The sequence below is a fragment of the Carassius carassius genome, chromosome 20 (assembly GCF_963082965.1).
Source record: "Carassius carassius chromosome 20, fCarCar2.1, whole genome shotgun sequence".
Classification (NCBI taxonomy): Eukaryota; Metazoa; Chordata; class Actinopteri; order Cypriniformes; family Cyprinidae; genus Carassius; species Carassius carassius.
This window is the reverse complement of record NC_081774.1, coordinates 10284943-10300203: the sequence shown is the minus strand read 5'-3', so window position 1 is coordinate 10300203 and position 15261 is coordinate 10284943. Positions and strand designations below refer to the sequence as shown.

Here is a 15261-nt window from a genome sequence, read left to right as displayed (position 1 = left end):
TCTATTCCAGTGGTTCCCAACCTTTTTCAACTCGCGGCCCACACAACCAAACACATATGTTTGCGTGGCCCACTGCAAAAAAATTAACTGACCCCACTATTTTTGGGTTAATAACTTAGCACTCAGAAGCTAGATTGTTAACTGTCTTTATTGAATGAACTGGCAATGAACAGTCAATAACTCAGGCTGGCACCGCTTGGCACAACTGTTGTTTTTCTGTAGCATACACAGCAAAAATATCTTAAGATAAATTGGCGGTTTATTCTTAAACCAATCAGCGAGCTCGAATAGTGGAAGAATAGTTACAGTTTAATATTTTTTCTTATTATGAACTTAATATCATATATATAAATGAAATTGTTATTATGTTATGACTTAGACATTTTTACATATATGGACAATATTATTTCTTTTAATAGTAATTGGCGGCCCACCTGCAATACCATCGCGACCCACAGGTTGAAAATCACTGCTCTATTCTTTTTCTATTCTTGTGACTTATTTTATTTTTATTTTAAAAATCCTCTAACACTAGCGTTGCCTATTCTTTTCCTACTTGTTTTCTTTTTATTTATTATAGGCATATAAAAAAAACTTAATACATGTACGGCTAACCTTTCTCAGCATTTACATATTATTCATTTTTTGTTGGGTTTGATTGCTTGTATTGTCCTTATGTCGCTTTGAATAAAAGCGTCTGGTAAATGACTAAATGTAATGTAAAATGTACAGGATAGCACAGTAAACTAGTGAGCCATGAAGTAAAAACGTGCTCATTATTAAAGGGTTAGTTCGCCCAATTTGCAAAATTATGTCATTAATAACTTATACCCTCATGTTGTTCCAAACTCGTAAGACCTCCGTTTATTTTTGGAACACAGTTTAAGATATTTTAGATTTAGTCCGAGAGCTCTTAGTCCCTCCATTGAAGCTGTGTGTATACTGTCCATGTCCAGAAAGGTAAAAAAAACATCTTCAAAGTAGTCCATGTGACATCAGAGGGTCAGTTAGAATTTTTTGAAGCATCGTAAACACATTTTGGTCCAAAAATAGAAAAAACTACGACTTTATTCAGCATTGTCTTCTCTTCTGTGTCTGTTACAAGACAGTTCAAAACAAAGCAGTTTGTCATATCCGGTTCGCGAACGAATCATTTGATGTAACCGGATCTTTTTGAAACAGTTCAACAAATCCAACTGAATTGTTTTAAACGGTTCACGTCTCAATACGCATTAATCAGCCAAAGACTTAAACTGTTAACTTTTTTAATGTAGCTGAAACTGAGTTCAAACAAATCAATATCCCGCAGTAATTCATTTACTCAAAACAGTACACTGATTGAACTGCTGTGAAGAGAGAACTGAAGATGAACACCGAGCCGAGCCAGATAATGACTCGTTCACGAGTCAAGAACCGTTTCTGTCAGACGTGTTCAATTCGAGAACCGAGGAGCTGATGATACTGCGCATGTGTGATTCAGTGTGAAGCAGACCGACACACAGAGCGTCTGAACTGAACTGATTCTTTTGGTGATTGATTCTGAACTGATTCTGTGCTAATGTTATGAGCCCAGGTAAACCGAAGGCTTGCAACCATCGCCAATGATGCCATTATGTCGAGCGCAAAAGAACCGGTGAACCATTTTCTTCAACCGGTTTATTGAATCGAACTGTCAGAAAGAACTACTGAGCCCCTTACACACTGCCATTCCGGCAAATACACGGGTAAAGTGTTCCGGCAACTGTTCCCGGGTCACTAGATTTTGCACTTCCACACTGCCAGTGATTACCCGGGATATGTGCGTGCTTTCACACACAACCCGTAAAGATCCCGTAACGACATGTGACATCAGCGCGTGACGTGTAATGTACGAGTCGAAAACGCTAGGCACGTTATACTTTCACTGAAGCAAGCGAACGATCTCGGCGTCAGCGCGGAAAGTGAGGAACTAACTGATCTCTGCTTCATTACAGTTTGCACATATGTTTTCGTCGCGAACGTTGATCTTCCTTCAAAACAGTCGGTAAAAGAGTCGCGCGATAACGCGCGTCATCACTTCGACACGGCATTAGATCTGGCTTTTGTTCACACAGCGCTCGTCCCGGGTTGAACCCGGCAATGTTACTAGGTCCCCTACCCGGGTTCAATGCCGGAATCAATCCCGGGACGTGGTTGCTTTCAAACAGAAGGTGACCCGCCAATGTTCCGGCAATATGCCGGGTCCGACGTGCAGTTTGAAAGGGGCTCTGGTGATCCGAAAACCGATGCAACCGGTTCTTGACTCGTGAACGAGTCATTATCTGGCTCGGCTCGGTGTTAATCTTTCTCTTCACAGCAGTTCAGTCAGTGTACTGTTTGAGTACATGAATTACTCCGGGATATTGGTTTGTTTTAACTCAGAGGGAGTGTCAGCCAAATTAAACAAGTTAACAGCTTAAGTCATTTGTGGATTAATGCGTATTGGAGACGCGAACCGTTTAAAACGATTCATTTCGATTTGGTGAACTGGTTCAAAAAGATCCGGTTACATCGAATGATTCGTTCGCGAACCGGATATCACAAACTGCTTTGTTTTGAACTGTCTTACAACAGACATGGAAGAGAAGACAATGCTGAATAAAGTCGTAGTTTTTGCTATTTTTGGACCAAAATGTATTTTCGATGCTTCAAAAAATTCTAACTGACCCTCTGATGTCACATGGACTACTTTGATGATGTTTTTCTTACCTTTCTGGACATGGACAGTATACAGTACACACAGCTTCAATGGAGGGACAGAAAGCTCTCGGACTAAATCTAAAATATCTTAAACTATGTTCCAAAGATAAATGGAGGTTTTACTGGTTTGGAACGACATGAGGGTGAGTTATTAATGACATAATTTTAATTTTTGGGTGAACTATCCCTTTAAATCAAATTAGGTTAATCCAGTAACTGTTCCGACTGATTCAATAAAAATAACCTGATCATTTTATAATTTCCTCGGTATGTCTATGATTCACTAAATAACCGTTTTAAATTCATTCGTTCAGTAATCGATTCTTGCGTGTCACAAGAAAACATTTTGTGATACAATTTTATAATTCATGGTGTAATACGCCTTCTAGTGGCAAGACTACTGTACTAGATTACCGCAGATTCTTGATACAAGAGTCTCTGTGCTGTTACTAGCCTAGTCTACTCAATCATTCTGACAAAATTATCAAATCGTATAACCTTAGAGGTTTAAAAAACATAATAGGCCTATTGTAATACGTTTAGGACTTTGCATAATTGTTTAATATGATGCAGACTGAAGTTTATGTGCAAATGAAACAGAAGCACTCCTAATGAAACTTCACCTATGCAATTTCATTATAAAGTTTAAAACAATTAAAACCCGCACTAAACATATAGGACGGTAGATGCACGGTACAATCTATTAGTCCGACTTATTTGGGAATTAATATTAGCTACAGACGGTTGCTTGTGATAAATTTCTTATAAAAAAAAGTGTACAGAAATGCGCACCCCGAATCTATAGGCAACAACATCCTTATTACATAGATATTTAATATCTAATTTATCAAAGGTTAATGGCTCATTTATAGATTTTTAATAGGCCTAATGTAATGGTGAAATTTAAGTAGGCTAGTCAAAATGACTGTATTACACGAAGTTAATTTGTCGAACACAACGTAGCCTACAGAAATTTACGTTTAGGCCTACTAATGCAAACTATCAGAAACGACAAGTATATTAGCAGTTTTTAACTGAATACACACAAATAAAAATTCAATATCATCAGTGTCTTTAAAAAGGGGCCAGTGGTGAATTGACGTGGAGAGCAGCGCTGCAAGAAGTCCTCCTACACAGCAAGTGGTGCTGCTGGCTCAGAAATTTCTCAGCTTCAGTAGCGTTTTATTTTTATCTCCATTTTAGAGCGCGCTGTCGCATTCCAACATGACTGGGGCCGTGACGGAGCACAGCAGCGCGCGCTCACGTCTCAGCTTCACATCAGCCAGGTAACCCATCAACGACTGCGTCTTCACTGCATGGGACAACAGCGTCATGATCGCATGATTCCCCAATGACGCAGACGGAATGTCTTAATAAAAACATATTTAGAAAATGATTCCCGTCAAACCGTTTCTTAGAAGAAATCTCAATGTCCCACATGAAGAATGTTATGGTGGGCTCGACTGGAGAGGTGGGCGTTTCTCCATGTCACTGGGTTGTTAAGAGCAGTTCGGACTGTAGACATGACTGAGGCGCACATTCGGCCTGCCCAGATATTGTACCACGCACTTCATAAGCGGCAGTCTGGTTAAGTATTTCTGATTACTGTATATGGTTGATTATTGTGTATGCTACTGTAACAATGTTTAGTTGGTTCAATAACCCATAACAAGCTAGTTCAAAATGAGTCTCATTATGGAAGTCACACAAGTAGTTAATTAGCCTAGTTGTTTTTTTCTACAAAAACCTTATTAAATAATCTCGACGTGCGTGGGTTTTATAATTCATTAGACTATTTTTTAAATATTTTATGGTAAATCACATTTTCTAGATATTTCTTTATAGACTACCTTTAAACGAATTATACAATCATTTTACAATTGACTGTATAAGTTCACGACACCGAATTACCGAGAGAGGTTTGGCTTATAAATTTGGTAAATGATAATAGGCTTTTTATATTTTATTTAAAATATGCCTATGTGATTTTAATTTTACCTTGATCTACTTCGTATTTACTTCGTTACGGTTTAAACTAATTATTCAATGACCTTTTGGGAATTGTAATTCCTGAATAGACTATCTCTGTGAATAGGCAATATGTATGTATGATCTTTTTAATCGACTATGTCATATATTTTGGATAGTGTGTCTGGATACAAAATGTCGTAGGCTATAGCATAAACTAATATTGACATTTTTTTAAATAAAAAATCAATTAGTTGTAAAGATCGAATGAATTTCGCGGCAAAAGAAAGCGCTTGGTAGCACAATATGCATATACCATAAACCGGTATGTATTCTCTCTTCATTATTTTCGCCTATTCTAATTAATTATTTCCCCCACAAATGTTGTATGACAGTAGGACATAGACTATACTGTACAAATATGCCTTCTGTAATCCGACAAATAAAATGAATTATGCAGTTTTAATATTAAATACTGTAAAGATGCAGTTCTAGAAAACAAGCGACATTTGCGCACAGAAATCGGCCAATATGCTGAATTTGAAATGTCAGATTTTAAATAAACTATCCATTCTACTAAAATATTACTAAATGCAGATGTAAAACTGCAAATACTCTATTTCTTAGCAACAGTTTTATCAAACTGATATTGTAAATTATCGTAGCATATGTTAAATAAAACAGCTTCAATAATCTTATCAAATAAAAAAAAATGAATTTATGACATTGTTTGAATTATTATTAAATCTATACGATATGTACGTTGTTGTAGCCTACATTTTAATTATACATTTAAATGATTTTTTTATTTTAAGTATAGCTAATGACTTGCAAATTCATACTTTTTATGAATTTGGAATTTTGTAAACGTGTGAATTTTCAAGGTATCTAGTACTAGTAACTTGTGTTATTATAAATGTGAAATGTGATTAAAAGGCCATATTGGTGCAACCATTCATACTGTGTTAATCACTTTAATTTCCAGAATATTTATTGGTATTATGTTTATTTCTGTTTATTTTGGGGACCCTTTGAGCAATAATGCATTTATAAATGCATTTGGGATTTCTTAAGAATGACTTGTTTTTAGTGGTCCTGGTTGATCTGGCTTCTTGATCTCAGGTTATGACATGGGATGGACCTTATTAAAGTAAAAACATGTCACACCCAGAATTCACATTAATTCACACATTCATTCATACACATACACATTTATACATAATTCAGCACAGGCTGCATTATGTATCTATTGCCCATATAAAATTAAGTTTATTTAATTATATAATTAAAAATAGTATTACCCTAGCGTTTTTATGTAAATTATATAGTATTTAGTAAAATATTTTTAATGCAATTTATTTATTTATTCATTTTTATTTATTTTATTTATGTTTTATTTTGGGGGGGGGGGGGGTAACTTAAACTGTCTGAACTAAAATCTCCAACGTAATTGCAAACATTTACTTTTAGTAATAAACTAAAAAGTGACTCAGGATAAATTGTTTAATTATTCTCAAACATTCCAATAAATATGTTGTAATTAAAAAAAATTCTGATAAAGTACCAATAACCAGCAAACCATGCAGTTGAACAGAAGTAGATTACAGAATATAGGATATATTCTCTCAATTATTTAAAATCTTTCTGTATTTTTAAAAAATTTCTCCAAAATTACAGTGGCTAATCGTGGCTAACAAACCCCTCTGATGGGCGACGCAGATAAACAGAGTCAGGAAGAGATGCAGGGTGACGGCTGTGTGACAACAGCCTCCAGCAGCAGTGCACTCACCGCCAGCTCTACACCCGCATCCAACACTCCCACAGCCATTCCTCTGGGAAACATCACTTCAGACAGACAGGCAGTCCAGGTAATTCCCCACCGGTATCAACGGTATAACATATTAAACAAATGTTATTAAACAATGCTAATGAATCCTGTTTTATTTAACTCTGATAAAGAATAGCAACAGCCTATTAATGAAGCCAAATTCTGAACATTGCTTCGAGGCTAGTCTAATATTCAGATGCAAGTGTTTTGTTGTGGATTTGAGCAAATAAAATGTGCAAAAAGTTGATTTCTTCCAGTGCCGTGTGAAGCCTATGATGTGGTGTTTTGCTAGTTAATCCAGCAGACATTACACAGACCACAGAGCATGACAGCTCAGTACCTGCAACAGATGTATGCTGCCCAACAACAACATATCCTGCTGCAAACAGCTGCACTACAACAGCAGCATCAACAAAACCTCATGGCTGCACAAATCCTGACCACTACAGAGCAGGTATGATGATATATGGAATTATGTGCAATAAAATGTAATGTAATATTTATATAATATAATATAATGCTACTTCTCATCAGACCGCACAAACTAATGGCAGACAGCCCACCTCCTCCCCTCCATCATCCAATGGGAATGTAACTCAGCTGGCTAGTGTGTCTCAAACAGCAGTGAGTGCTTTCATTTTTTACATGTTTGTCACAAACCTACTTTTATTTCACATAGATGGAGCACATGCTCTCATTTGGACATTATGTTGGGGAAAAAAAGCCTCATAAAAAGTTTACTTCCGAAAAGTTGTATGCTTTTGAATGTAAAATAAATCTGTTTTTGGTAAAATAGTGAATAAGTTCAGGCTTTATCCAAATATTTAAAGGGATAGTAAATTCTTTCAATCATATTCTCACCCTCATGTTGTTCCAAACATGTATGAGTTTCTTTATTCTGTTTAATAAATAAAAAATATTTGGTAAACAAAAACAGTTGACTGTAGCTATTGACTTCCACAGTATTTTTTTTGCATAGCACTGGAGTCAATGACTACCATCAAAATATATTTTTTGTGCTCAAAAAAATAAAGAAAATTGACTTGAGTAGACGATGACAGAATTTTCATTTTTAGTTGAAGTATCTCTTTAAGATTTTGATTAAAGATGAATTGCATATAGGAAAACCCCTCTCATCCTCTAGATCACCATGCCAACCTCTCCTGTAACTCAGCCAATAGGTCGCATCCAGGTCACTAGCTCCAGTAGCACAGCGGGAGCCATATCCCAGCAGGCCATGCTTCTAGGAAACAGCTGTCCCACAGGTAGCCAGGCCCAAATGTATCTGCGCACTCAGATGGTAAGCAGATATTTGCTAAGAGCATCAGAGCTCACTGGTGTTCTGAAGTCTCCACTGACTTGACCTGATTCTGTTCTGTGTTCTTTCTTCTATTGTTGTGTCACTGTCTCTTAACCTGTAGCTGATTCTTACTCCTGCTGCCACTGATCTGACTGTCGTGAGTTCAGTGTCCTCTCAATCAGCATCATCACAGGTAAGACAGTGTTTTTTTAGTCAATTTATGGGTTAATGGTGCCATTTGTGCCAGATTTATATATGTATTTAATTATGTAATAAATAATAATATAATATATAAAATATATGGTATAATAAATAATGTATTTGTTTATTTGATTAGGGTTACTGCTGTGTAATAAATAAAGGTAAAATCATATTTTCCCCACTTCAGAGTTATTTTATATGGATTGTTGTTGGAATTTAAATGAATTAATTTATTTATTTGCATAAGCTTTGAACATTTTATAAATTAAATATAATTAAATAATGAATGGGGGAATGCAAGTTGGCCATAATAATTTAACAACATTTAACTAAACATAGTTAAACCCATCAAATACATTTATGACAATCTTCATCATTCTGTGATAATATCAGTACTAAGCCATGGACACATAATCTGCACCTCAAATGATGCACAATGCACTTATACATTATATACTTATGCACTATGTACTCAGCCATGTAGTGTATGAATTTTATAAGGTTATTTTTTCCTTAATAATTAGAGTCTGATAGCCCCTCCCTCTTGGCTATATACAGTAATTAAAGCTGTGAAAGTTTTGTTCATGAAGTGTCCAACATTTTTTCCAACAACTTATTTTTTTCCCTGGTTATTTAAGTGCATCTTCAACGTATAAATAGTGCACTTTTTTCAGTGTGAACTCGCTACCCATGCTATTAATTCCACTAACCATCATAGAATGGTTCATAAGAAACCTACAAGACCTACAAGAAATGACTCAATATATTGCAATGAAATAAACCGTGATGCTCCACATTCATTGAGCATGTTTTGTCCTCTGCAAGGTTCAGAGTTTGGCTCTCCGCACACATCCTCCTGGAGTTCTTGCTACTCCCCAGAACATCCAGATCAAGCCTTCTCTTCAAGGTCAGACGCTGGTGTGCCCCCTGCCCAAGATGTCCATTTGCCCACTGAAGTCAACACAGCTTTCCCAGAACCTGGTAGAAGGTTCTAGAAGTGAGTCACTGTTGACCGATGTTACTCAGCCACCATCAGCCCAACCACTCATTCCTCCCTGTAAGTCACACAATCATATCTCCATTACTTTCACTGTTGTTAATGCAGAATAATGTAAATGTAGTAAAATAATAATGTAGTAGAATTCTTTTTAATTGCAAAACAACTAAAATAATTTAATGTCGGTCAGGCTACATATTATAACACAGTGGTTCTCAACCAGGATCCACTAGGGGGCCTCAACACACTTCCAATGGGGCCACAAGATGAAAAAAAAAAAAAAAAAAAAAAAAAAAAAAAAAAAAAAAATATATATATATATATATATATATATATATATATATATATATATATATATATATATATATATATATATATATATATTACATTTTTTATTTATTTATTTTAAAATGATTTATTGATTTCATAAAAATTTTATATTTCTACATCTGGAAAAGTCACAGAAATTAATTATATATATATTCTAATTATGTCTACTAGAAAATAATTTGAAAGAAGAAATTGCCATTTGTGAGTAAAACTTATCCCGTAATCATTAACAGCTGTGAAAATCATATGAATTCATTTGTGGTAAAAGTGTGTGAACCCTAAAGAACTTTCAATTCTTAAAACTTCTGGAATTATGGGATTTAATAATTTGAACGTAGTGTCACTCTTAGTCTTAACTAAAAATGGTCAAAAATTCAAAAATGTTGAGATTCACTTCTATAATTCATTTGTTTTCTTATTAAAGATCTCAGAACTGTTTAAACTGAACCCTTTCTGTTTGCTCCTAATGACTGTCACTACTGCAGCAACTTTCACACCAGTTCAGTCTCATACATTGGTCAGACACCAGCTGCATTGCCCATCCGGCCAGAGGGTGGCGCCACACCAGCTCCTCATCCAGCAGAGCTCCACCGCTCACAGACAGGTCCAGCCCATTACACTGCGTGTGGCGCAGCAGGACAGCTCTCCTCCACCCCTCGCCCTGCAGACCCGTACCACACCCACTACAGCCACCGTCCAATCACAGCACACCGAGTTCCTCTCAGTGCCCTCCTCTTCAAATCAGTCAGCAGTGGTATCTATGTCCACAGCTCCCCCTACAGTGCTCCCTGACCCTCCACCGCTTCATCTGGGCCCAGTGCTAGAGCCGGTCTCCCAGTATTCACGTCTGTCCAGCCCCCCTCCTCTCACCATGGCTCTGCCTAGGCTGGTCCAGCCACAGAGACAGTCTCTCCGCTCAGTCCAGACTGTAGCTGTCCAGTCTGACCACATGCTGGTGTCTGAAGAGGAGCTCCCAGTCGCTGAAGCAGTAGTTCAGTTGCCTTTTCAGAATCTGCCGCCACCACAGACAGTGGCAGTGGACCTAAAGGTGCAACCTGCCACACAATCAGAGGCTCCCTCGGTTAGTCTAATTCAAAGCTATTCAATTCTGTTATTATTTACTCACAATCATTTTGTTTTAAATCTCATTTTATTTTACAGTGGAAGAGAAAGGGAATATTTTTATGTAAGGAGTGTCCAGACTGCTCTTTTCCATAAAATTAAATTTGAACTTTGAAATTTAAAGTTTTTTTAGTGACCAGTCTTTTCCTCACACAAAGCTATAATATGATTACAGAAGAGTCTGAATATTCTTTATGACGTGTATAGATTACATTTATGATGTTTATGGTGCTTTTGGGGGTTTTCCTTGAAGCTTCACTACTATACATAAATACATTTAGGATCCGTAAGAATTAGTTCTTTTTAAAGAAATTAATACTTTCATTTAACAAGGATGCATTAAATTTATCAAAAGTGACAGTAGAAATGTTTACATTGTTACGAAAGACTTCTGTTTCAAATAAATGTTTGTCTTTTGAACTTCCTATTGAACAAAAAATCTTGAAACTGTCTTCAGCATTGATAATAATGTTGCTTGATCACCAAATCAGCATATCCGAATAATTTCTGAAGGATCATGTGACACTGAAGACTGGAGTAAAGGCTGCCGAAAATTCAGCATTGCTATCACAGAAATAAATTACATTTTAAAATACACTTGGATAGGACAGTTACTTTAAATTGTATAAATATTTGTATAATTATTATAATTAAATAAATGCCTTGTTGAACAGAAGAGAATTCTTTCAAAAACATAAAAAAATGTTACCAATCCCAAATTTTTAATGGTTGTGAATATTTGAATGAAAAAGAGCAACTTCTTATTCTTCAGAACCACTGAGAGTTTTTACACCGTTAAAATTGTAACGGTCATAGTCATTTTGTCTTTTAAATGTCCTTTAAAAATAATCAATATTTTATCATATTTATAATTATTTTATTTAGGAAGGTTTTTTGTCATAGCTATTGACCTCTGATGAAAATATCCTTCTAGTCAATATTGTTTCATGTACTTTTCATTAAATTTAGTACATTTTACTTTTAATAAGCTTTCTGATTGTAGTTGATGAAAATGTCATTTGAACATCTTTAAACATATTACGGTAACCTTTAACAAAAGCAACATGTGAACAGTTTTTGTATTCTTTCTTTAATTATCATCATAATCCACTTGTCTTCACTATCATTGACCCAAAAATTTGCTAATGAGATTTAAGGTCCTTGCACACAAGTCTGAAAATTTAGTATGCGTTTTTATTTATTTATTTTTTCGTAAACGTCATCCTTTCCAATCAAAATGGTTGCTATGGATGTGAAAATGCAGAACATTTAACCTGATCCAAAAAAAAGTATGACAAACAAGAGTATCAGAGGCAGTGTGTAAATGTGATTGGCAATGTTATTTTTTAACGTGCAAAAATTTTTGACAAGAATTTCAGACTCCCATAGAAGGAAAATCATATAGTTTTGAGAAAACACAGAGGATAAGTTAATGATGACCTATTAATTTAAATATACTATTTTAATCATTATGCTTACTATGAAATTTGGCAGGCAACACCGCTGTTGAAGGAGACTGGAAGGATGGATTTGGTGAAGGATGTAGAACGTGCATGTCCTCAGAACAGAACGTCCACCCCGCCATCACTGTCCCCACCGGACGGGCCCCAGGGAAGCTCTGATGATGTCACAGCACAACCAGAAAACTGGACAGGTATCTTACACACACACACACACACACACACACACATATATATATATATTTAAGACTAGTAGAGTGGTCTGCAGAACTCTAACCTAACTTCTACTCTAACCGTAGCTGATCTGGACCAGCCGAGTGAACCATCGAGCGGATCTGTGATCCGGTCACCGGAGGACCCCACACATGCCAACAGTCCCCCCCCTCCCCTCCTCTCCTCTGCGGTAAGAAGCACCAGCAGGCTTCCCCCAGCCAGCCTCCCAGGGAACCCTGAGGGTCGGCCCTCACAGGCCATCGTTAGACCTCACATCCTCACACACCTCATTGAGGGCTTCGTCATCCGAGAGGGCCTGGAGCCGTTCCCGGTATGTCCACTGGTTGACAACGTAGCAACTCACAGCCGCCATGAGGCCCTAATGTAGCCCGTGGTTCTCTAGTGTTGCCGTGAAGCTCAAAACTCCCTCACTCCCTGAGAGGAGAGTAAGACGGCCTGGTGAGGGTCTGGGGCCAAACTTTCAGATCAACCAGTTATTAAACTCCCCATCACAAAGTGCTCCATATTATAAGTCGAAAACCACAAGAAGCATCTCAAAAATATGTCTGGTAAGTCCACTATTGATGTGCTAGTCTTTTTTATCAGGTGAGACGTACTTCCTTGGAGATGAACCTGCAGGCCACACTACCAGAAGATAGAGAGAACACAGAATCAGCCCAGGATGACTGCCTGATGGATGCGGACCATCTGGAGAACTCCACCGATTCTGACCCCGCTGAGGATGGTGGGCTCATTAGCACATTTCTTAGGAACACACTGAGTCAGTACGAGCATTTCTTGAAGAGTTTCTTTCTTTTCTTTACTTTTCTTTTCAGAACAGACAGCTGAAAACCTGCCTGATGTACTCGAATGTGAGTTCTGTGGGAAGAGAGGCTTCGCTCGTACCTTCCTCCGGTCCAAACGCTTCTGCTCCATGACATGCGTCAGAAGGTAAAGAGCACTATGGGTAGTGTTTATCACACTTTTTGAAGTTTGTAGTGTCAGTGGATTTATTAAAATTACTGTTAGGATTATTATTGCTCATACTTTAGGTTCAATGATTGTTCTAAACTTCAGTATTGAACTTGTTTAAAACATTTGTGCTGCCTAATATTCTTTTGTGAAAACCATGATGCATTTCTATCAAAGGATACTTTGATAAACAGAAAGTTCAAAAGAACAGCATTTATCTGAAATAGATTTTTTGTAACAGTTTAAGAGTCTTGACTGTCACTGTTGACCAATTGAATGCATACTTGCTGAATAAAAACAATTAATTTAGTCTTACTGACCCCCAAACTGTTGAACAGAAATGTATGAATATAATGAGGAAAACCCATTTAAGATATTTGCATTTTTGCAAGTCCAATTTGATGTAAACTTTCTGTTTTACCTAAACAGAATTGAGCAAGTTTGTGTTCCTAAAACTTTATACTGCAGCACACACAGCCTTGTGCATCTCTCACACCTTACAGATTCAATGTAAGCTGTAAAAAGCGCCTTAACCTGTTCAGGTCAGAAAAGGTTGGCCGCTGGCCCCACAGGCCCATGGGCAAGAGGGGGAGACCACCTAGTCGCATAAACAGCAGGTCCAGGGAACACTTCCTCAGGCAGGTCAGTGAAATAACCATTGAACCAAAATATACAATCCAATGAAATAGCATAATTAATAAGTGAGAGTAACCTACTGTATGACATTATTTCAGCTGCAAGACTCCCATCGTACCAATGACAACAAGAGGGCCTCCAATTCAATTTGGATAGAGAGAGAAGAGGAGGAAGATCCACCAGGCCCGATGACGACAAGACTGCGCTTGCAGGCCGAAAGAGAGAAGCAGCAAGAAGAGAGCAGAGTGGAGAGCAGCAGCGGCTCTGACCGTCTTCTTGACTCAAGTCCCTCACAGTGGAGCGTAGACCAAGTGTGCTCCTTCATCAGCACTTTACCAGGTAACTGCACAGCTGAATTTAGCTTTGGACCACAGGAATAATTTGCTAATAAACAGATTTCTATATGATCTTTAGAATCATATGCTAATCTTTGCATTTCCTCCACTTGCTCTAAGGGTGCCATGATATTGCTGCAGAGTTCCGGTCACAGGAGATTGACGGACAGGCCTTGTTGCTGCTTACGGAGGAGCATCTCATGAGCGCTATGAACATTAAGCTGGGCCCTGTGCTCAAAATCTGTGCGCAGATCAATGCTCTCAAAAAACATTAGACGTTTTTCCACTCTCAGTATGTGAGTTACACAGTATTTGAGTCGGACTCCTCTAAAGTGCCATGTTTTCATCGTGTGGCCATTCTACAAATACTGCAGACACTCGTGGGGACCTTCTTCATATACCTCAAAGTTTCATGGTGGACTTATCTCAGATTTCATTCCATTCAGTGACAAGTTTTCTAATATCTAAAACTAAATACTGATCTTGTATATTGCATTTATAGTAAACAATCCAACTGGAAAGGCAGGTTATGAAGAATGAGAGATGATGTAGCTGAGCAGCAACAATTTGTGGATGTTGGCACACAATGTACAATAAAAAATAAATAAAAAAAATTTACACAACACTGTTTAAATATAAAGAAACATTTTTCAAATTATGTAAATGTTAAAAAACAGAGTATATAATGTGTTGAAAAATTAAAGATTTATTGATAAACATCAATTGCAAAGTCCTGAATACAATTTTTATGTACATTAGACCAGAATTCAGTTGCCGTAAAATGCAACATCATCTTGTACTTTGGTGTAGAAAAAGCTTCTATGCACAGAACATGGGTTTGGTGTTAAAAAATAGTTATAATAACCCCTACAAATACAACTCCTCATATAAAATATATTTATTACTATATTTTTTATTTATTTTCACTGCTTGTCCTATTTTGCCACAATACCATGAAATACTTAAATTGAACTGCTATGTCAAACATATTCTACCTGCATTCCTGATATAAATTTGATATGGTAAATAATACAGAGATACTCATTTGGTCAAAAAGCACTAATGACTTGTTTAAGGCTTGAATCTTAAAGTGGAGGACTTACAACTGGACATGAACTTGCCTGTCTTGACTCGAGACTTGCTTGTGACTTGGTCCCACCTCTGGTGAATGCAGCTCGACA

The 15261-nt window shown here is 37.0% G+C and overlaps 1 protein-coding gene across 4 annotated transcripts; it reads left to right on the top strand.

Moving 5' to 3' along the window:
• The first annotated feature begins 3880 nt into the window (after positions 1 to 3880).
• On the top strand, positions 3881 to 14803 carry phc3 (polyhomeotic homolog 3 (Drosophila)). Of its 4 annotated transcripts, none has more exons than XM_059501560.1 (15): positions 3881 to 4004; positions 6364 to 6554; positions 6807 to 6968; positions 7049 to 7138; positions 7659 to 7814; positions 7936 to 8007; positions 8841 to 9072; positions 9828 to 10423; positions 11959 to 12118; positions 12224 to 12468; positions 12744 to 12882; positions 12974 to 13088; positions 13613 to 13751; positions 13844 to 14084; positions 14201 to 14803. In XM_059501560.1, exons 2-15 carry the CDS (start codon positions 6393 to 6395, stop codon positions 14353 to 14355), a joined length of 2664 nt encoding a protein of 887 aa, XP_059357543.1. In that variant the 5' UTR covers positions 3881 to 4004; positions 6364 to 6392; the 3' UTR covers positions 14356 to 14803. The 4 variants fall into 4 exon arrangements, with proteins under 4 accessions (XP_059357543.1, XP_059357545.1, XP_059357542.1 ...); XM_059501562.1 differs by having other exon boundaries at positions 3907 to 4305; positions 12224 to 12327; XM_059501559.1 differs by having other exon boundaries at positions 3908 to 4305.
• Positions 14804 to 15261: the final 458 nt, after the last annotated feature.